Source organism: Lampetra fluviatilis, chromosome 1, assembly GCF_964198595.1.
Source record: "Lampetra fluviatilis chromosome 1, kcLamFluv1.1, whole genome shotgun sequence".
In the NCBI taxonomy this organism is placed as follows: domain Eukaryota; kingdom Metazoa; phylum Chordata; class Hyperoartia; order Petromyzontiformes; family Petromyzontidae; genus Lampetra; species Lampetra fluviatilis.
The window spans coordinates 33,479,166-33,502,285 of NC_136275.1; the positions used below are offsets into that span (position 1 = coordinate 33,479,166).

The following is a 23,120-nucleotide window of genomic DNA, read 5'->3' on the forward strand; positions in this document are numbered from 1 at the left end:
GGACCGCGTGGGTTTTATCGCACAGTGGAGGTCGACTTCCGCGGATGTCTACGTGGGACGTAGCCTGCACCGCGTGGGTTTTGTCGCACAGTGGAGATTGACTTCCGCGGATTTCTACTCGGGACGTATTCTGCACCGCGTGGTTTTTATCGCACAGTGGAGGTCCACTTCCGCGGATTTCTACTCAGGACGTATTCTGCACCGCGTGGGTTTTATCGCACAGTGGAGGGTGACTTCCGCGGATGTCTACGTGGGACTTGGGGTCTGCTGGGTAGGGAGGGAGGGCGGCACGTCCGCGGAGCACACAGAGTGAGAGGCTCGCACAGGGAGGAGGAGGATCATCGGGGCAGTGAGTCGCCTTCTTCCTTCCGTGCACGCGTCAATTGCGAGATATTTGGAACTTAGTTTTCTTGCACAGGAGGCCACTGGTAGTAACTACGACATCGAGATACACGCTGTACACCCACACGTACTCACACACACAGATAGAGGTGTAGACGTTGCACGGGGAGACAGGGAAGGCGTACAAAGGAATCGCCGAGGGGGGTGGGGTGGTGGTTTGCCAACACATGCAAGAGCTACACCGTAGATAGGCAAAGGCAGACACGAGAGAGGCGTATACAGAGGGACACATACAAACACACACACACACGGAGATAATTGTGCAGGGATTGATACACGAGTGTGAGAAGATAGACGTACAAAGAAAGGGAGACGAACATACACTGAGGTGCAATCGTTTGCGCCAAAATCGCAGGGAAAACGCCCTTCCCCGCAGGGCTTCCAAACTCAAGGTGAGTGAACATCGTCAGGAGCCAGGGATACAAAGACGGTCGGGTGTGGTAACTGGCCCAACACTGCCCTGGGTGCTCGCTAAACAGAACTTGCTACCCCCAAACATCATGGGCAGGCACATTCGGGGAACTCTATAAGTCGTGGTCAATTCAATTGAATACTGGCGTTGTGTTGTGTTTGTATCGCGAACCGATGTAACAACGGCATGGCCATCGTCCTCTACACGTGTTCCTGTGTCGTTTTCGCGTGTAAAAACACAGCACAGCGGATGGTGTGCATTGTTGTTAAGGCTGAGTTTGTGTAATTGTGTAAATCGACCGTGGCAAACACCGAAGCTTGTTTAAAGTAAGAAATGTCTGGGGTAAGGGAATCTAAAATTCGTGACATTTCACGGGCGAGGTCCACTATTTTAGTCTCCAATTGCACAATGTGTGGCTTGGCCTATTTGATTTACTGTGTTCTAATTTAAAATTCCTTACCACCTATAATGTATAAATACAGTACTCTGTACACTTGAACACCACATGCGAATGGTTATGTGTTGGTGTATACAGTATTGGGCCTATTGAGGACATTTTGTGTATCAAAGAAACGAGTATTGTTTTAAATGCGTATTGTGCATGCGGATTTGCGTTTTCTATTGAATGTATAAACTCACCTATGACATCTTAATCACCTGGAAATGGTCTCGGAAGCTACAGAAGTTATAGTTTCCTGCATGCTGCTTTGATGGGTGCCCGCCATACGCAACAACACGTGTAGTAGTTGGTGGGCAATGCAGAAACATTTTATGTATTCCCACATTTACCAGCATGGTGAAGTATGGTCAAATATCCCTCTTCCAGCTTCCAGCAGTGGATTTACTAAACGGGGGCAGTTTGTTGTGTTGGTAAACAACTATCTTAAGAATGAATGTAAACCTGAAAGTGCACCTCGACAGATTATATACTGCCATGTGTGTGACTTTGACTCGAAATACATTCAGCCGGGTGTGTTTAATAATGCAAATGTATGAACATTACGTTATTGTTGTAAGTGCTTACATTCTTTAACTGCGGCCACGGTTATGGTATCCTTACATCACGCCTGGGTTTGCCTTCGTGAACTATGTTGGTGTTTTTTTCAGTTTTGTACTCTTGTTTATAGGTTTAGTGTGTCGTGTGTTCATCAGCCAAACGCATCTGTATGAGAATGTGTATACACCGTACTACACAAGTATATATCCTGGGTCGATTAAAATCGGTACCATTGTGTGGCAAGGCAGCAGCAGTGGTTGACTGTCGAGGGCTACTGATCTTCTGCCATAGTAATGTGGAATTTCTGCAAACGCCACCGGCTAACGGAGATGAGTTAGCGTCTTGTGCTAAAGACACCGACTTTCATAAATACAGTACAGCAAAACATCGAATTGGTTGTCGAATGTGAGAATGGCATGTGCGTGTGGGATCTTGTGTGTGGGTTTTGGTATACTGTAATGACCTTGATCCAGCAGTGTCCATTGTGTGTGTACTCTGTGTACCGTTTGCTTAGTTGGTATTGGTTTTGGTTTGCAACTTCACGTGCACAACAGAGTTCGTGCGATGGATGTGTGTGCCATGTGTTTGTGTGAAAGTCGTGTGGAGTTTGAGCTCTCACATGTCCGGTTCTTGTTTCCGTTTCCAACTTGTTATTGTGGTAACATTGCACCCACCCACACCATACACCAACAATGTATGTACCGTGTATTGAACTTATTTCGCGCCGTACGTAGTCAACCATGCTTATTGGGAGGTTCTGGGATTACACAGTCACACAAAGAGGACACATCAACTAATGTGCCATCATCAACTTCAACAGCCATGATCCTTTTACTGCTGGATGAAAGCATTCTCTTGATTGCCCACATGAATGCACACTGCCTGATTAACTCAATAGGCTATGGCACATGGCAAAAAGAAAACCCTCGTACAGTCACGGGCTGTGCACGCTGCTACTGAGACATCCATGTACACTTCACCAGAGCTGTTATTTATTGATCGTAGCCATTAGGCAGTGTTGCCATATCAGAGGTTTGACCTATAATCTGTAAAGGTTTTTTGTTCCATGTGTTTCGGGTTGTATCGCGTGGTTGTTGGGAACGATCTCCACGTATTCACCAGGATCTAACAAATCATGAGCCTGGCGTAAGTCGTGGAATCATTGCACATTTACAAAGTACAATTCCTATTTAACGCACGTGTTGTGAGACGCACGAGGAATAATAATTCTTTAAAACGTACGTTTTAAGGTTAAGAATAGCGTTTAAACCTCGCAGACCCTTGGTAAAAGTGTCTTGATGTCAACATGCTGTGTGATGTTCCCTGGCCTTTTTAGGCCCTGGTTGGATAGGGTAGGTTTAGATTATCGTTGTTTTTGGCGATGAACACAGCTACGTTGCCATTCTGAAATTCAGTGCGCTCACAGCGACATACTCCATTGCTCCGCACAGACACATGCAGGCAAAAAGATAAACACACGTGAAAATATTACACCGACGTACACATGCACACACATGCTAGATACCCAGAGGCGCTATACTTATTTCGAGTACAGACACGGCTTGTTCCAAAGTTTAAGCAGTTATTTGCCACAAGTATCACCGTTCAAACCACGCAACTTGTGTGGTAATTTTAGCGGAGCATTGCCAAAGTACACCCAATCTGCTGTACAAGTGAATGCGAGTCCATGTGACACTTTTATTAAAACCAGCAGACTGTTACGTTAATGTGTCATGGCACAGAGTGCAAAATGAACTGAACTAAAACAAATCAATCGAACGAAATCAACATAACTGTAGGACAGTAATACATACTAATTATTTACAACCCTTTGTAAAACCACTGCTGGATGACAGCCTCGTATCTCATGGATCTTGAGATTCAGCAAACCATCAATTGCCCATTCACTGCCACACCCGAGCGAATTTCATCACTCCATCTCTCCAGTGGACATCCTCTTGGGAATGTCACCTCCTTTGGCTGTCATTTCGTCTTGAAGCTTTCGTGACTGCAGGGATTCATCTTCTTGGTTCTTTCGGTAAAGTCACGTAGAAGGGAAATAATAAAAATAAAACATAATAATATATTTCTCACGACGTTTCGGCCACAACGCAAGCAGCCGTCCTCAGGTGAAGAACAGGTCTGTCGGAAAGACAGACGCTGACCTGTTCTTCACCTGAGGACGGCTGCTTGCGTTGTGGCCGAAACGTCGTGAGAATTATTTAGTTATGTTTTATTATTTTATTATTTCCCTTCTACGCGACTTTACCGAAAGAACCAAGAAGATGTCATTTCGTCGTTAATTATGACACGTTTCAACTAATGTTTAATTTACGTTATCACTGTCCGTGTTTATGGCCCCTTTGTCATAGCTGGAAATATGTACTTCTTAAATAATGTATTATTTAGGCCCATTGGTGTGTTGCTTTTCATTATTCATTTCAGTTTTCCAAAAGCACACTCGCCTGCTCTGCTTTGGTTACGTTAAGGAATTAAGTCAACACGTTGCACAAAACAGACTTGGGTCTCAATATAATTTAAACTTCATAATGTCATTAGATAAAAAAAACTATTTCAATTTACCCTGACCCAAGAAAAGACCAGTACTGTACACTATAACTGGTTGTTACAGAATGTCCAGCTCTTTATTGAGACATCGTATGGTCAGTTATGATTTGCTGGTCATCTGTATTGAAATGCGATCTTATCTGGGTAATTTTGTTCCATTTAATTAACATACTGTACTCGTGATAACATAATTTAATAATGAGCCATCTTTTTAAAGGATTAAAGGGGGCGCTATCTGTGCAACTGAGTGCTTTGTGGCAGTCTTCATTGTCTTGAACAAGTCCACCTTCTTATGACGAGGACCAGACTATCCAAAAGACACCAACCATTGTTAGTTTCCCACCACTCTTGTGCTGAACATTGAGTTACCACTCTCCACATGCACTCACAAATACAGAGATCCCCCTTATAGCCTTTAAGAGACTTGGGGCAAGTGCTGTTTAGTAACCACTGGCAATGGCACACGAGATGGTGGGTGGCCAGCACTACACCCTGCCGTCTTTGTATCCCCAGTACTGATGTTTACCCACTGCACGAGGTACTCGTTAAGGCTGAGTCCACCTTGGGAGGCCCGGAACCAGTTCAAATATTTGTCTGTTATTGGTTGTTAGCGGGAATCAAACTGGTCGCCGGGTTCGTAGTGTTGTGCACTGACCACTACATGACCACTCCCCACATATACACTCGCACACTGTGTGCTATGTCCAGCGTTTTGAAATCCAATTTGAATTGGGAACACTATACGGTATAAATTCGCTCATATTGTGCAATTCTATGCCTCAAGTGTACATGGCACAGAGCATGGCTCAGTGATTAGTGTTGACAAAAAACACATTTTCTGGGGTGACTGCCATTTCAAACAACATTTTCAAATCCAGTGTTTTTTATATTTTAAAGCTTTCCCTCGGAAAGCTTTGCAGAGTCTCGATAATTTTTTGGGGGGTAAGAGTTCTTGAACGTTTATGCAGCTCTGTATGGATAAACCCCACACCAATGAAAGTGAGAACACTGAATATAACCTGCAGAAACCTATTTATAATACTGGCCTCTACAGGGACCATCGTGTGTTGCCCTGTTGGTGGATTCACTCATGAAAATAATTGCCCAATTCTAGATTCTCCATCAACGCTACTTCCAAGTCATGGATTACAGGTGTGTATGTGCAGTTTTCTGAGCATGTTTTGAGATTTATTTTCCAAACTAAGTTCATCCAGCTGCATTGTTGGTATTTGTCATTGGAAGAAGGACAATAAAAGTTTGTATTACCCAGCTTCATTCTCCCTCGCCCAACATAATGGGTGTTCATACTTTTTGCATTGAGGACTGCTTTGCCTCACATACTTAGAACTGGAGGCCACAACCATATAATAAATACAGGTCAGCAAGCGAGGTGTTCAGAAAAGAGAGAGATATATAAACAGGAGAAAGATGTCGTCAGAAATGATATGAAATGGAAGAGAAGTACAAAGAAATAAATATGAAGGGGTACAGCACTTTCATTGAGTTTGAGTAACACCACTGGGCAGGTTAAATGGGTTCACGGGTTAGATTTGGCCCACAGGCGAGAGTTTTAACAGCTCTGCTATATGTTGAACTTTGTTTTAGTACTACACAATATTCATGACCAGCTTTATGGGATGGCTTTATGGGATGGTGGCTTTATGGGATGGTGGAATTGCAAATGTATAGGTAGATTTATCGTAGACATTTAAAACATATTTCATCAGCCTGTTATAAGAATAAAACAAACAGTCTTCAAGAACTGTAAACCTGTTATGAATGTATTGACCAACCATTGCTTACCTTGGTGGCAAGTGATATATGAAGCAATCTTAGCCACCCTACCCCGTGTTCACCAACCTGCACTGGCCTGCGTCATGAGGTATGGCCAAACAACCTCCCAGACCGACGGGGCTTGGCAAGTCCCTCATCTACCGTTGGATTTACAAAAGGGTTGTATATTATTTATTTTATGTATAATATACTTTTTTTTAACCTTTCATCCCTGCTTTGTGTGCTTAAACTTATTGTTGGAGGTTGAACCATCATCCCATCGGGGTAAATAAAATGCGTAACGTTTTGTAACCATTCTGCACTGTGAAGATTTGGAATTTCCACCACTGGCTCTGCACCACCTGAAATGTTTGTTTGAACCAGGATACATTTTGAGTTTAACTTGATACAGTTATAGTGTCACTGCTGTAGTTCAACCAATTTTGAGCCCACATTGTAAGTAACTATTCCTGGTGCACTTTGCTGATGATCCTTAGTGGTATTGAAATGAGTGCAAGGTTGTCCTGATTAAATAAACACATGTCATTGGAAAACTTTCGTATGGCATTAGTTTAGGCCAGTGGATTATATATTTGTATTGACAATTTCACAAACTAATTTTAACGTCTAAATTTTACATAATGATATCCATGTAGCCCTTTTCCCACTGTCAAGCCTGAGCTGTGCCAGGGTAGTGCGAAGCCAGACCACTGCGGGTCTCCAGGCGTTGGGTAATGTAGAGACGCGTATGGATGACGCTGTGTGATCCTGTATTTGAGTTATACCAACTGATGTCACATGCAATTACCGCTTCATGAGACCTGGCCCTGCTTGGCTCCAAATTAGATTAAGATGTTTTGTTAGGTTGGCACAGCATTGCATGGTTATGGCATGGCATGGAAAATATCCGGTAGAAAACCACCCATAACCATTTGGGCCCAGCTTTGGCTCTGCTTCGATGTACCAGTGGAAAAGGATGTAACGAGTATGAGGGTGGTGCTGGAAACCTTGAGCTTGCAGTAGAAATGCCAGATTGATGTGGCAGGGACAGTTTATCCTTCTCATCTGTAAAAAATATCTGTGGGGGTTAACATAAAGATTAGAGTGATGAACACAACTTTTAAATAGGTTACCTGTTTGTTAAAGCATGTCACCTATTTCTCATATGATAAACACTTGACACGTTGAGTCCTGTTTAAAATTGCTGCAGTGTTAGGTCAGATGGTGTATGGGGAATGGAGTGCATTGAAATGGGGTCACGGACATCATGAGTGTGAAGATGATGTGATGGTGCTGAAAACAACAGCACAGTTTAGGCAAAATGGTCACTGTACGCTTTTGCTGTGTCATGCCGTTATGCTGTTTCTTGACATGTGTTTCAGTAAAACTTAGGATTTTTGTTTTACAAAACTTAACTTGAAATTAACAGTCTTCTTATTTAAGGGTGTAATGCCTGTTCCTGCTATTATCTGTTCTAGCAATCTGCAGATAATCATGTTTTCCCAAAGACATGCTTTTTTCATTGAGTGGAGCTGCGATGCAGTGGCTTGTGCACTGCGCTGTATACCCGGTCACGTGAGTTTGACCCGCAGCCATACCTCACTTAGCCAAGCTGGTCAGTGCGGGTTGCAGTTTGCATTTTTATTCACGTTTTTTTTAAAATATAGGTCAAATACGTTCAGGCATAACTCATCATCATTGCAATACATCCTGGATTCCAGTCAGATTGTGCCCATGACTCTTTATAAAGAAGTATATTTGTACAACCCTTAGTGTAATCTGCTGTCGGATGAACACCTCCCCTCGCTGTCATTCATGTGTATTGTTTGACCTTACTTTGCCACACTGGTTCGTGCGTGTTGGTGAAAGGGAATGGGTGCATGGGACTGGTTTAGATGTCACTCTCACATTGAAGTTAGCTGTGGCCAGGAATCAAACTCAGGTCACTGGTTTCATAACATAGTGCACGAACCACTGCTACTCCACTCCATGTATATATATTTGGACAAATTATTTTTCCGTAATTAGTTTTTACATGCATTAGAAATAGTTATGTAACATTTACTTTCACGAATATATAGAGCTCGGACAACAACAAAAAATAAAGTCGTATAAATGAATGGAGTGCACGAAGCAGCAGCGTGGTGCTCTGCGTGTGTTTGTACAATGTGACTGGCTGTGGGACATGTTTGGTGTTTGTGTGGAGTTTGACCCGCGTGATCCAACCCCACATGCATTCTCCCCATTGCACTATCGCCCCTGCCACGAAGCGACACTCTCAATGTCTCCTTGGAAAAAGAGCTTTACGCTCAGACACACAACAGCTGACATTTACAACCATAGTGCTTGTGTCAGGCGAGCACGTGTTGCAAAGGTTCCTCTTGCAGGAAAATCCAATTGTTATTGGTGAACAGACTGGTGTGACTGACACATGCTCTACCTGCCCTCAATATAGTGTCAACTTGTTGTGATTTCTCACCTGACTTTGCTCATTGTTGAGATCATTGCTCTTTCACTTAATATTGCTGGACGATGGTTGTCGTCACCTGCACCAACAAATTGAGTCCAACTGAGTCGCAGACGTTGTCTTGGGAGCAACACTATTTATTTAGCAACTTCAACATAACATTGCACAATCTACACTCGGGTATCGAATGCCCATCTAACCACGCTACGGCAGAACTAGAAACGGTTCGCTATCCCGGCCCGGACCACGAGCTGGGTCCCGGACCGCGTGGCTAGAGGCTTCTGCTTCCTGACGTGGATCTTCTTCACACCAGCACACGAAGAACCTCGAGCTCCTCACGAGGCTCCTGTGATATCCCCCTGGGCTGGGGTTGGCTCCGCCCTTTGCCCCGCCCACCTTCCAGATCTCTCGAGCTCTTTCTTGAAGGCTCCCGAGAGCTCTTTTAGACCACGTGACCGCCCAGCGGCCCCGTCCACTGGTGGCCCCCCTCCAATATCATCCGGTCACGTGTCAGCAGGTCAACCAGCGTATCATGCCCCAACGTAACCCTGGATGGCAGACGCTCCCTCTCGCTTCATCACCGGGAGCCCGCATCACACACTGTACGTGGTGCTTCTGCGCTGACCAGCGCTCATCCAAGCCCCGCTAGGGCTGGTACTATGCCCAGTAAGCGGGCTACACATAATGCCAACACATTATCTGCTGTGGCTTCGTAAGCCAGGCACCACACGGTGACAATCACAGTCACTACAAAATTATTTCATAGCAACCTCCACAAATGCTGATCTTGAGCCCACTGGTATCGGTCATCAGCAAGTATATTCTCTAGTACATGCCACAATGATATCCACCATAAGCAACTTCTTTCCAGCCAAATAGGAGACATTTGCAATTTAACACACAGATGCCTATCTGTGATATTGTTTTTTTTTAAAGTAGTACTTAATAGATTTTGCACAATGCAAGGTAATTTGTCATTCGGGTGGTTCAGTCACGTGAAAGACTGGCATCCAATGAACCCAACGCATCCTTGACATCCATTGCGCAGATGGAGAAATGAAATTGGCTTGTGTGCTGCTGCCACATCGCAGATCCATGAGAGATGACGACTGCTTTGGGAAGCCTTTATCCAGTAATGGCTTGATTATGGCTGATTAATTTGTAATTCATAGTGTGTGAAAGGACAGTTTGAACATTGATTGGATTTGTATTGAGCGTTAGCTGATGATGTTTACCAATCCCAAGGTCTTCCACTCATAGGATACATAGTAACATTATTTCTTTATATATGTATTAATATATATTTCTTTATATATTAACCAGATACTGACTCTTGTAATAATCTGCACCCATACTCATTGAGCATGTGGAAAAATAGTTTTGACTTAATACAAATACAGTGGTACCTCGGTATACGTCGTTAATTCGTTCCAGAAGGTAGGACTTATACCGAAAATGATGTATACCAAACGATTTTTTCCCATAAGAAATAAAGGGAAAGGAAATAATCCATTAGAGTATAAGAAATTATATCTTATATGGCATATTATACATTAATGGGGTTGTATAAAATAATTTAGACACTACTTATTACTAAAATGCATACATAAATTAAAATAAATGTAGAAATAAATTCAAATAAATTGAAAGTCGCGAACGGGGTCTACGCGGGTACGCGGTGACTCATCCCGACCTATACAAGTTATAGCAAGTGCGTCGTATCTCAAGCAAGACGTCGTATCCCAAGACATTTTTTTCTCGTCAAAACAGACGTATACCAAATTCTACGTATTCCAAAGCGGTCGTATACCGAGGTATGATCAAGTTAAATTGTTTTAGATGAAAATAACTTTATCTTGGGAGGTGGTGTGAGGGGATATTACTGAACTCTTTTTTTGTTCTAAAGTAAATACAAATTGTAATTGTTTTTGGATTTAAATGTATTTTGAATGCCACAAAAATGTGTGGACTTGACAGAAATTTTCACTTTTTATGAAAATACTTTTGTAAATATGAGTCGGTTAAAAATTTATGGAATTAATGGCAGTACTGCATGCCATTCCGTAATATAGCTGTCTGTCTTTGTATGATTTTGTCGCATTTGATATTATTGTATTCGACATGTTAAAATGAAATCCTAAATGTAATCCCTGCTTGAAATACAAATGCCGACTTAGTCGTTAAAGCACAATTAAACCCTTGCTCGGACTGCCTGCCGCCCAATTAATACTTGCTTCCATGGTTCAACAAAACCCCACTATTGTTCCGATAGCTCAGTTTATTTCTCAACTTAACCCATGAATGTACACAACCAGGAGATGCACACTCCCCTGCGGTAAGCCACACATCCCCTCTGGGATTAAGAGACACTCACCTTTGAGTTCAGTAAGAATGTGAGTGTACATTGTCCTGGTAAACACATGCAGCCGTGTTTCTACTTTGTCAACTCTGCTGCTGGATATAGGCCTCACGCCGTATCGGGATTGTTTGACCGATACTTCAACACACTGCTCCTCCCCGGCTGTTTCTTCTGTTGCAGGCTGTGACTTCCCCCCCCCCCTCGTGGTACCAGACCCAGACCATGTCAGCACCTTCTGCAAGCGAGACGGGCTCGTCGCCCCGCCGTGCCCCGCACAGCCCCACGGGGCCTGGAGACGTCCCCACCTCGCTCTCCTCCATCTCGCCACTCTCCCCGAAGAGAGACTTCCTGCTGCCCAGCCCGCTGCCCACGCGCCGATCTCGCACGTACTCCGCGTGAGTGTGCATACACACACATGGACAGCGAGTGGTGACCTCTGTGACAGGGTTGTGTGATGATGGTTCTAGTGGTGTGTGTAACATGCACAGTGTTAATTTAGTCAGAATTTTGTTTTATTTGAGTCATTGTTTTAACATAGTCGATGACAACCTGTGGACTATTAGTCACGTCTTAGTTTGTGGTTCTCATTTATTAATTATCTTAGTTTTCTAGTTAACGCACACATGAGGTTATTTCAACCACCTGTAAGAAAATTGACAGTCTCTTGCTCAGAAATTGGTATTTCTCTTGACAGAAAACATGCCTTTGACCAAAAAGCACCACTCGTTCTATACTCTTTGATTCACCACTCATTCTGTGGATGTGCACGTTGTTTGCAGAGCGGCGAGGGCGGCAGCCGGCCCATCGTACCGGGGAGTCTGTAAATTCTTTTGCCGCTCCAAAGGTCACGGCTTCATCACCCCCGAGGGGGGCGGCGCCGACATCTATGTGCACATCTCAGAGTGAGCCACCTGCACGAAACACAACCACGTGAACTCGGCACAACCAACTAACCGAACACAAAGACAAAGATCCCCCTGTATAGCCTTAACAGACTGTTGGGGCAAGTGCTGTTAGCGAGCACCTATGAAGGCCGACACGGCACACGAAGGGGGTGGGTGGTCAGCACCATGCCTAGCTGCCTTTGTCTCCCTAGTAGCGATGTTTAGACACCGCAAAAAGGTGCTCATTTGAGGCTGAGTCGACCTAGGGGGAGGCCCAGGACCGGTTCAGATAATTGTCACTGGTTTTGGTTGTAAGCGGGAATCGAACACGGATAGCCATGTTCGTCGGCAGCGCGATAATCGCGACCTTACCGCTCCCCAAACCTCGTAACCATATGCATCCGCATCATCAAATGAGGTTGCATGCACAAAACCTTACCGGGTGACTTGGCACAAGCACGTTATTGAACGTAGTCGCGTGAGCTCAACGATTTGACTGAATGCAACCACCACAACCATGTGACTCTGTGGTAGGTGTTCAGCAGGATTCACAGATTGAAAGAATCTGACCAGGGATCTCATGAATGAATACAACCAAGTGACGAATCTCATTCACATGAGTGTACCCGACGCGTCACTGGCCTGGGACAGGCTGTGCGGCTCGGTTGTCTGCACAAGCCAGTGCTGGAAATGTTTATTACAAAACCTCCGTGCTCGTGTCACCGGGTTACAGTGTGAGTCACCTCACTGGGCGCTCTCCATTGTAAGGAAGGGACATTAATTTGATAAAGATTCACATCCTTGGTGTAGGATGCCAAAGACTTCAAATTTGTCCTTGTGCCTAAACACGTTTGTGGATTTGTGCGTGGGTGAGTGTGTGTTTGTGGGGACAGTAGTGTACAATAGTGGTTAGCGTACTGTGTTATGAACAATTTCTGGCCTTGACGAGCTTCAGTGGTGAGTGATATCCAAATCGTTTCTGGGCCTTTACTAGGTCGACTCAGCCTTAATTTATTACCTGGTGCAGTAATAAATTGCAGTGGGTAAGCATCCGTACCGTCTGTTGGGATAAATGTGGGATCTTTGTTTTGTGTGTATGTATGTGTATATGTATGTATGTGTATATGTATGTGTGCATGCAAGTGGCTGTGTGAGTGATAGTGCTATGATCCCCAGTGACCTAGTTTAAATTCCTTACTGAACAACAAGAACCATTTACAGTAACAATTTGAACCATCACTAACACCTCTCAGAATTGAATTCATTACCTGGTGTAATGGTGCACTGAATTCATAAATAGCACCACTGCTGAGTGCAACCTGCAGGCATTTGTAGGTACTCATGAACAACACTGACCCCAACATTCTGTGCAGGCTAAATTAGGAATATTTGTCTTTGTGTGGTGCCACCACCATCACCATCAGAGGCATTTATTGTATTGTAACTATAGAGGATGTATTCTGTCAGCTAGTGTGTGTCAGTGTGTACACGTCTGAGTGTACTTGTGAGCATGTTCAAACACGTTTGCACATGTGTTCATACATGTGTAATGAGCGACTTCCGAGACACAACGTGTAGAGGGCTTCCTATTTATTTCTCACACTTGGGCATAAATACTGGGCGATATAAACAAACGTATCTACATAGCTACACAGCCGACCTTTCTACACAGCCCCATCGTCGGCGTCTAACTACATAGCTTGCTGACTAAGGTAGTGATGACGATGATGGGAGCCGTGCAGAGGATCGGTCACGCGGCCGGACGACGAAGAGAGATGACGGCGAGCAGCGACGCAGCCAGGACCCGGGACCCCGCGACAGCCCCGAACCTTCGGTTACGTCCCCCCTATATACTTCCCGTCGTGGCCAGGCCCCGCCTCCGGCCACGCCTCCTTCTAGAACCTTCGAGCAGGTTCCTGGAGCTTCCCGACTGACCCCGCCTTTTACCTTTAACCCAGATACTCCCCCTTCTAGTTGGTTATTATATAACGCGCCCATACCTGTGATTACCCCTCCTGGCCAACAGGTGGCACCCTGTCATTACAATGCATGTACGTGTTTGCCTGTGTGTGTACGTGTGAGGGGAGCGGTAGTGTAGCGTGTAGCACACTGCGGTACAAACCCAGCGACCTGAGTTCCATTTCCGCTCACGGCCAACACCAGGGACGATTTTCTGAAACGGTCCTGGGCCTCCTTCCCTAGGTCAACTCAGCCTCAAATGAGTGCCTGGTGCAGTGTATTAAAAAAATGTCGCCACTGGGGAGGCAAAGGCGGGTGTGGTGCTGGCCATCCATTCCTTTGCATACCGTTCCAGCCTTCATAGGTGCTCGAGAAATAGCACTTTCCCCAACAGTCTGATGAGGCTATACAAGGAATCTTTATTTTTGTATATATGCATGCACGTCTGCATGTGTGCACGTGTGTGTGTGTGCCGTCACCGCCACTTAGTGGCGAATGGCGGTTGTTGTGTGTGCTATGTGTGTGTAAGTATTTTATAACGAGGTAAGAGCCCATGTAGACCAATGTCAAGGGAGACATCGGTCTCTGTATGTCTAAGCGAGTGTGGGAGCTGTGTTGAGCTGGTACTACATCTACAAGGGCAGAGGAGGTGGTGGGTGTGTGGGTGCTATTATGTAACATTGTGACATACACCTTGTGAGCTGTCTCGCATCAGTGGCCTTTGCTGATGAAGGTCACTCGGGGCTCCTGTCATTTGCTTTCCAAGGACAAAGACGTGCATGTGGGTGCAGCTTTGTTTGTGGGGGGTGGTGGAGTAGTGGTTTGTGTGCTTTGCTACAATTCTGGTGATACAGGTTTGAGTCTTATTCATATACAACAACAGTAAAAAGAGTGGTATATATTTTTTTTCTGGGCCTCCCCAAGGTTAATTGCCTTAGATGAGTACTTACAGCAGTATGTCAACATCATGACTGGGGAGACAAAAGCAGCCGAGCATGCTGCTCACCACACAACCACAACGTGTGCCATGCTGGCCTTAATAGGTGCTCGCTAACAGTACTTGCTAAACAGGGGATCTTTGTAGTGGCTTTTGTAGTGATATTATGATCCCAGTGGTCTGGGTTCCATTACTCCTCATGTGTATCCGAGCCTCATCTGGGCAAATTCGAACTCATCTCAGCCTATAATGAGCATTTATGGTCAGCATTCAGCATGAGGGATACGAAGGCTGCCGGTTGTGAAGGGCTTATGCCATACTACAACAACATGCTCAGCTTTCACTGCAGTCTTTACAAAAATAAACTGTGTAATCTCAAAGGCATTTTTGTATTTCACGTGTGTATATACATTCAATTGTGCACTCATGCCTTTTCCTGTGCTCGTTTGTGTGCATGCGTGGGTGCGTGGGCGTTGAGGTCTTTTGTGTGTGTATGATTTTTAAAGATATGAAAGTGATGGATAGTGACTGTGACTCACTGAAACCTGAGTTATTCACAGGTGACCCTCATCCTACCTCTTGGGAAGCATTTGTTACCCCTGCTCATGTTTTTGGCTTGCATGCTTGTGCGTGGTCCCAGCTCTGTGCACATGCCCTCGTGTGACTGTGTACGTGTATCCATGCGTCCCCAATTACACACACTTGCATCTCCACGCACCGATATATTTGCATATTTCTGTACTGCGTCTTCACATACCAGTGGATCCACATATCCTACACGCGCACGCCCATGCTCCCCCCCCCCCCCCCCGTGTTCACGTATCTGTGCGTCCGCCCGTGTCTTCTCATACCCTGTGTGTTACCTCGCAGTGTGGAGGGCGAGTATGTGCCGGTGGAGGGCGACGAGGTGTGCTACAAGCTATGCTGCATCCCACCCAAGATGGAGAAGCATCAGGCAGTTGAAGTCAGCATCATTCACCTGGCGCCAGGGTCCAAGCACGAGACCTGGTCTGGCCACCCCATCTAGGACCAGGGCACCTGGGCCTTCCATCCTCATCTCGACCACCAGCCAGACCCACCAGCCAGCCTTGCCTGCCTCTGCTCACACTAAACACACTTGACTGTGGGGACACTCACTCCTAGTCCGTTGGATGGTTGCATCACACATGGAGGTAACATTTCCCTTAGTTTACACGGATTTAGATAGGAAACTTAGGGCTCATGAGTTGATTGATGCAGCCAGCCATAGGTCCCCGAGTAAAATAAATGCGAGTGAGTTATTAATCTGAGCCAGCTCAACACACTCCTCAAGCATTCCTGGCCTCTATCCCCATGACTTCTAGTTTAAATCTGCTTTATCTTAAGTTCAAAGTATAATTCACATTAAACAAGTGTCACATCTTTAATTTCTAATAAATCAAAAGGCTGCTTTGAGTTGGTACACATTTCAAAATTTCCATTAGAAATGCCATGCAATTGTTTGATTGAAAAATGTAATATCCCAAATTCAGTTGAACTCCAATTAAAACCCTCTTATCATTGGTTCATTTATATAACATTCCTTAAAAATCTTTTTAAAGTTTACTGATCTCCCACCAATTCTATCAACATTACATTAATATCTGACACAAGTCCCAGAAACTGGAAGCCCTTCAAAGCTTCATCATAATTCTGAGAAACTGCAGCTGTAGAAATTTCACCTGTAATACTTATATATCACCGACTGTCATTTATGGCTGAAGCAACACTTATCCACCCATCTTCACCCTTTGGCCTCCGCTATTCCCCTAGACTTTCAGCCGGCTCCTGCCAAACAGTGCACATTTAATACAGTTAATCAGGAACTTCACTACAATTGCAGACACACCATGTGTTTAAGTGTATTGCTCCTTTAGCACAGGCCTCTATTATATGCTTAATTGCTGGAGCTCATAAACCAGCTAGTGAGAGTCAAAATAAGGCCATTTTTCTTGTCAGGGACCATGCCTATATAATGGGGAATGACATTGTCTTAGTTCAAATGCCGTAACACATGCTTGTGTTGGCAATATCTGGCAATGCTTTATGTATCATATGCAAAGTGGCATTAAATAGCAAACAGCACAGATCATGTCTGGTAGTGTAGATGCGCATATATCACCCAGACATAGCCTCACTCAGTTGCTTATTAGAATTACCTCCATATTGAGCAGAGATTTTTTGCAGAATCAGGAAATGTACCTGACCTTTTTGAGTGCATTATATAATGAGGCCATCACAATTTTGGATATGGTTGAGTTTATTAGGATGCATAGCGTTGGACATGCACGTATGCACCACTACACACACTTGCATGTACATGTATGTATGAATGCGTTTGCTTTTTAATAGTTTAATTTGTTATGAATGGCTGCTGTGAATTCTGCAGAATAGGATAACGTTCATTGAAGTTTTACATCAAGGCTGGTATTCAGAGGTGGCTAAGGGAAAGCTTAAATATTCTTGGTTCTTTCGGTAAAGTCACGTATAAGGGAAATACATTAATATAAATCTCAAACGATTACTTTATTATTTCCCTTCTACGTGACTTTACCGAAAGAACCAAAAATATGAATCCCTGCGGTCACGAAAGCTTTAAATCGGAAAGATTAAATTTAGGGTGTGTTGGAGCACTCGGTCAACATCACTGAAGTCCTGGGTTTGAATTCCAGTTTCCAACCTGCCCAAAGGTGAAACCCTTTTGAAGATTTTTGTGATTGTTCTATATAGCTCTGATGTGTTTTTGGCTTGTACCATGTGGTGTTTGGCACGACGTCCAATGATTTGCTGTACATGCTGGGAGCTTCTCTTCTTGGAGCTTCTATTCTTGAAGAAACTCTCAGTACGTGGAGTAAAACTTAAGATGGCATATCACACAGTACGCCGCTCAAGCCGAAACACAGAGAACCAACTAAAGAAGTTGGTTCCATCTCACCACCAATGACTGCACACAAAAATTACGTGATTTAAATGTGCGTAATAAAAAAATTTTGCCCAACCCAGAGAGTTGAAAAATACGTAAACGTGCATTGAATGATAAAGGGAACCACTCGCAGAGTATGTGCGATGGCCTTGCCACAGGTTGTGGCAAGAGGAGCTTGTTGAAGAGACATCGTAAGTTCTAAAGTTAATTGAAACAGCCTGTGGCCAAACAATAAATGATCAACTTTGTAATGCACTTGATTAATAGTTTCATAACCCCACCTGGAAGAACTTGCTGCCATTTCATGACCAGTGGCAAGGGTGTTGACTGTCCTAGATGGCATTCTGACTTGGTCCATGTTCCTATGGAAGTCTTACTAGACCAAATGTTCACTGAAGAGGGTTTGATAATAGGACTAGGTAGATGGATTCATGACCTCAGTTTCATATTGGAGCAACAGGCTCTTGAATGAGCAATCAGGCGTGACGTTGCTGTGATGCAGGAATGGGAAATGATGTCGGTGAGGTCATTTACTATGAAATCCGCATTGGTCTTTGAATTTTAAAAAATGTAGGATTAGGGAAATTATAGATTTTAGATTGCGGTAGCCTAACCTAACTGAAGCATGCATTAAATATAACAAATGTTTTACATGTTTAAGATCACTTCCTGAGCACCATTCTCTGGCAGTGGAGGGCAGACAGGAGGAGGTGGCAGGGGACAGTGAGAGGGACTGAGCCCACTGCCTTGTGGCTCATGGGGACACGGATGTGGGTCGTGGTACCGATCTTGGAATCTAATAGGGATGTAACCGGCTGTTCCTGGTCTCCCGAGCCTCCTTGTCAGTGGTCATGAAAATGTTGCATTTGCCTTCCTTATTATACCACTTTCTCGCAACAGACATTACTAAGATTAACATAAAGATGTGGATGCGATTGGCAGCCTAGACTGGCGAGTTTGGGTTTGTTCCAGAGTTCTGCGTTCAGATTTCTACAAATGGCACGCAAAACACGCAAGGTAATTACAAACAACTAAACACGAGTTAATAAATGTCACGGATTTCATAATCTTTAGATACAATGTGCTTTTAACTGAATATTATGCTTTGTTGTGGCACCAATCTTTATACAGTATGTTGGACCATGGACTTTTCCATTCCCTCCATAGTTCTGTAATGCTCTGCCCACAGCTACTACTACCAAAAACCATGGTGTCTGTAGCAAGTTTTCTCTCCGTGTATGTTATGCTTAAGATGGAAGAAATTGGAGGATGCAATAACAAGTGCTTTATTAGTCAAAACAGGAGTTAAATATGTTTTCAAGGTTTTACAGAAATGGAATTGCAGTCCTCAAAAGTAAAGCAATTGAAGGTTTCCTACGCAAGTGTGAAACAGTTTAATCTGTTTATAGGCATGTGTTGGAAACTCCATATACCTATGGCATGGACAGGTTGGTCCATTGGACAACCACTGGTGAATTCACACGGAGGGCATCAAGGTAATTGACCTTGCAGTGATGAAAGAAAGGCTGAGTTGACCTCTGGGATTTGATCTTGCAACTTGATGATTGTGCTACCCAGCTGATCAGTACAGCACCAAGTTGATCATTTGGATTGAGTCCATTCTGAATGAGTTGCTTATTCTTTTGGGATGGTTTAGTTCAGCTTCATTACAAAGCCATTGCACAAACACGTGCGTGTATGAAAACAGTGGTTGCTTTTACGACCTTTGGACCTGGATTTGAGGCCTTCCTGTGAATAATCGTCAACAGGGTGATTACAACCAAATAAAACCACAAAAGGTAGAGTTTTGTGTAAAAATGGGGGGAAAAAGTGATCAATATTAATAAAATGGAATATTTTCCTGTAAAGTTAAACTTGCTATTTTCTTCCCACAGATTAGACAACAAAAAGTAAAATTTGCATTGTATTGAAATATTTGTCATGGGTATGGTGATGAGAGGTCAGTGTCCTCACACTCCGAATGAACACTAAGAGTTTCTCATCTCTCGAGGCTCCAGAACCAATTTTTTTAAATACATATCACTATGGCAGGGAGCAGTCTAATACAACAGCCAATTGTTGGGCTTATACAAAATAGTGCAGTCTCAACAGGTAGTGTTCAGTTTACTGACCCCAAAGGAAAGATGGTGGTGGTAGAAGTCTTGACCCTGTGTTGACCCTGTTTTGGATGTGAATTCTTTGCAATTATGAGCCCATAATTACAGGCGACGTCCACTGAGCCTTCCCTGTGCTAATGGAAAGTGGCACCAGTGGCACTTTACTTGTGGAGAGGGGAGCGATGTGGAGGGCAATGCCGTATAATGACATTTGAAATAAAAGGGTTGACGAGACTTACTAAGGTGACAAAGTGCCTGTAAAAGTGTTCTCATTCGGGATTCTTTAAATATCCTGGGTTGATGTTGTGCTCGTCACACCAGTCTGCACGGTGTCTGTTTCAGATTTTGTCAAAAGCATCAGAGACCACTTATAGTCCATGGGCCAGAACATAATTTGGTAACAGTTTTAAATGGCAAATATTTAGTGATAACCGTTTCTGTAAATGGCTTATCTGATTACGTACTTACTATACGGTCGTTCAATAATTTACTTTTATTCGCGATTTAAAGATCCGGGTGCAACATACTCGTTTCCTTTTCAGGTGGTACCAACGAGTAAAATATTTGACCTTGGCTCATTGACTATTAGTCCAGAGCAATAATAACGTCTACTCCACAACTGAAAAACGAGTTAGAAGTACTGTGTCATAGGGGGAACTCCCATAGTTCATTGTACGTGGGCACGTGTATTCACAACAGCCTGATTAGTGAAGCAGAAAACAAATCATGAAATGATATATGCATCAAATTTGATCGCCTTCTAATCCAAGATGGTCATTTTGTCAAGATGCCCACCTGTTTTCCAATTTTTTTGATGTCCATTGGCAGTGTTCTGTCGTATTGATCTTTGTATCGATATGTTTGTGAGCTCATAAAAAATGGATGCCGCTTAGATGCAAAAAAAATCCAAAATGGCCCCCATATGCCAAAAAAATATATTTTAAACAGATCAATTGAACCATGTCATTTTGTTTCCACATGTCTCTTCACTAGTTTGGGCTACGAAGCAGATTAACTATATTGCAGATAATTATCGCATGTTCAGTTGCTTAGTGCTGTGCATCTGAGGCCCAAGTGAAGCATTTGCATCTTCCAAATTACATTGACCGTTGAACAGTTCTTGGCAACTTTTTTAAATGGAAGTGTAGTCCACATCATCTGCCAAATTTCACCTTTTTTCACCATCCCCTGTTAAAGGGGCACAGTTTATGGCTGGCTTGATTGTGCCCTCTTGTATCTGCAGAATAATGTGGGTTTTCTATTATGCCGTAGGGTCTGAATATTTTAATCATTGAATGTGTAATTTGAGTTTTGTTGGCTTGCATTGAGGTTTTTGAAATAATCACTGACCTGAAGAGAGGTTTGAACACAAATTACCATCTTGGAATATCATGTAATCAAATAAAGCCTCGCTACGTCACCAGGGCTGACATATCCTTGGAAAATATGGAGTTTTATTTTGAAGCTTTGAGTTGCGCCGTTTGAAACCCACAAGCGTGTGAAAAACTCACCCTCCCCTGCACAGGGAGGCTTTGAGAAATCACGATGTGTAGCCCAACCACCTGCGGACTCAGCAGGTGATCATCTCACACAGTTTCTCATGGGTCTTCAAGTGAGAACGAATGATTCAGAATTAATCCCTGTATGAGTAACCAACCCAAAGTACAGTATTGGTGACATTTAATTCCTGTAATCATATTACATAATTGTTTTAACATTTGACGTCTGACAGTTAGGTTTTAAAATTAACATTGTTCCTTTCTGATCATCTGCTACATTTGAAATTGCACATTTTTATCTGTTGAGTTTAATCCAGTTAATTTCCTGTGCAGTTCTAGATTTGAAGTTTTCGTGACTGCAAGTATACATATTTGTTTTTTTCGGTAAAGTCATGTAGGTGAAAACTAAATAAAATAAAAATTACTGTAGCGTATAAAGAGAGCTATTATTAGCTAAATAGCTCTCTTCATACGCTACAGTAATTTTGCTGGAGCATTCACACATGATGACAGATGCTTGTGTTGCTCCCGAAACGTGATTTAATTTAGTTTTATTTTGTTTCCTGTGCAGTCTTGTCACAATATAAACAAAGCATTCAGGGACCTGCGTTGACATGTTTTGTCAATTTCTTTTCGAGGATTTTGTATGTAGGAGAAAACGGAGGTTACTGGAGAAAACCCATGCATACATTTGGATAACACTAACGTTTTGAACCCACTTGCTATACTGTTATCGCCTGACCTCTGCACGGGTAGACAGGATATGGCAGCTGTGTGAATTTGGGAGCCTTGCAGCACGTGATATCTGCATGACCCAATAAGTCTGCCTTTAAAGAGCGATGTTATAGGCAACACGCCTCCGCAAGCTTTTGTTTTCATCAACGAAATGTGTACCAGCTGTAACGCTGTTTAGTGACACTGAGACAGCCAAACAGATACTGTTCAGCCTGACAGTGGTGAGGCCGATAAAGGGCATGTGGAACTAGTGAACTGTTGCCACAGACCGGGGATAGGGGTTTGGATTTGCTTTTATGACACATTGTTTAATTAATCACTGACGTGTGTTGTGCATTCATTATTAAAAACTCAAAATTAATATATGCATGTCTTCTTAAAACAGGTGTCAAAAGTCATCGTTGGTGAAACTGTAATGTGGTTTAAACCTTTCGTGACTGCAGGGATTCATCTTCTTGGTTCTTTCGGTAAAGTCACGTAGAAGGGAAATAATAAAATAATAAAAATAAAACAATAAAATATTTCTCACGACGTTTCGGCCACAACGCAAGCAGCCGTCCTCAGGTGAAGAACAGGTCTGTCGGAAAGACAGCGTCTGAATGGACGCTGTCTTTCCGAATTATTTTATTGTTTTATTTTTATTATTTCCCTTCTACGTGACTTTACCGAAAGAACCAAGAAGAACTGTAATGTGATCACACTGGGGACAGCTAAGCGATGCACGGTCGGCATCGGAATCCCACACGAGTATTGTGCCTCGTGTCTTTTGTCTGTGGTTTATGGCATACTCATTGAAAAAACTGAATATGTAGCGCTTATAGACCCTATGGCAAGCATATACTGTAGTTCATTTCAGAGAACAGATACGTTATGGTAATTCAGGCAAGGTTGCCAGGTTGCTTACCGTTTGATGGCACTCAAATCTGTATTGGGTCACCCCGTGGTGCCCTTATAAAACTCAACGTTTAACCTGCTCACGCCGGCTTGTGCCCGCCCTCACAGTCGGCCATATTTGCGGAATACACCACGCCGCCGTTGACCCTGGCCATTGACCGAGCAACCCAACGTTC

General features: G+C 43.5%; 1 protein-coding gene across 3 annotated transcripts; it reads left to right on the plus strand.

The window, feature by feature from the left end:
* Positions 1 to 235: 235 nt before the first annotated feature.
* Positions 236 to 22,460, plus strand: LOC144934871 (calcium-regulated heat-stable protein 1-like). Of its 3 annotated transcripts, none has more exons than XM_078861128.1 (4): positions 236 to 349; positions 11,159 to 11,373; positions 11,758 to 11,880; positions 15,629 to 22,460. In XM_078861128.1, exons 2-4 carry the CDS (start codon positions 11,201 to 11,203, stop codon positions 15,783 to 15,785), a joined length of 453 nt encoding a protein of 150 aa, XP_078717254.1. In that variant the 5' UTR covers positions 236 to 349; positions 11,159 to 11,200; the 3' UTR covers positions 15,786 to 22,460. The 3 variants fall into 3 exon arrangements, with proteins under 3 accessions (XP_078717254.1, XP_078717248.1, XP_078717262.1); XM_078861122.1 differs by having other exon boundaries at positions 277 to 794; XM_078861136.1 differs by having other exon boundaries at positions 291 to 349; positions 11,192 to 11,373.
* Positions 22,461 to 23,120: the final 660 nt, after the last annotated feature.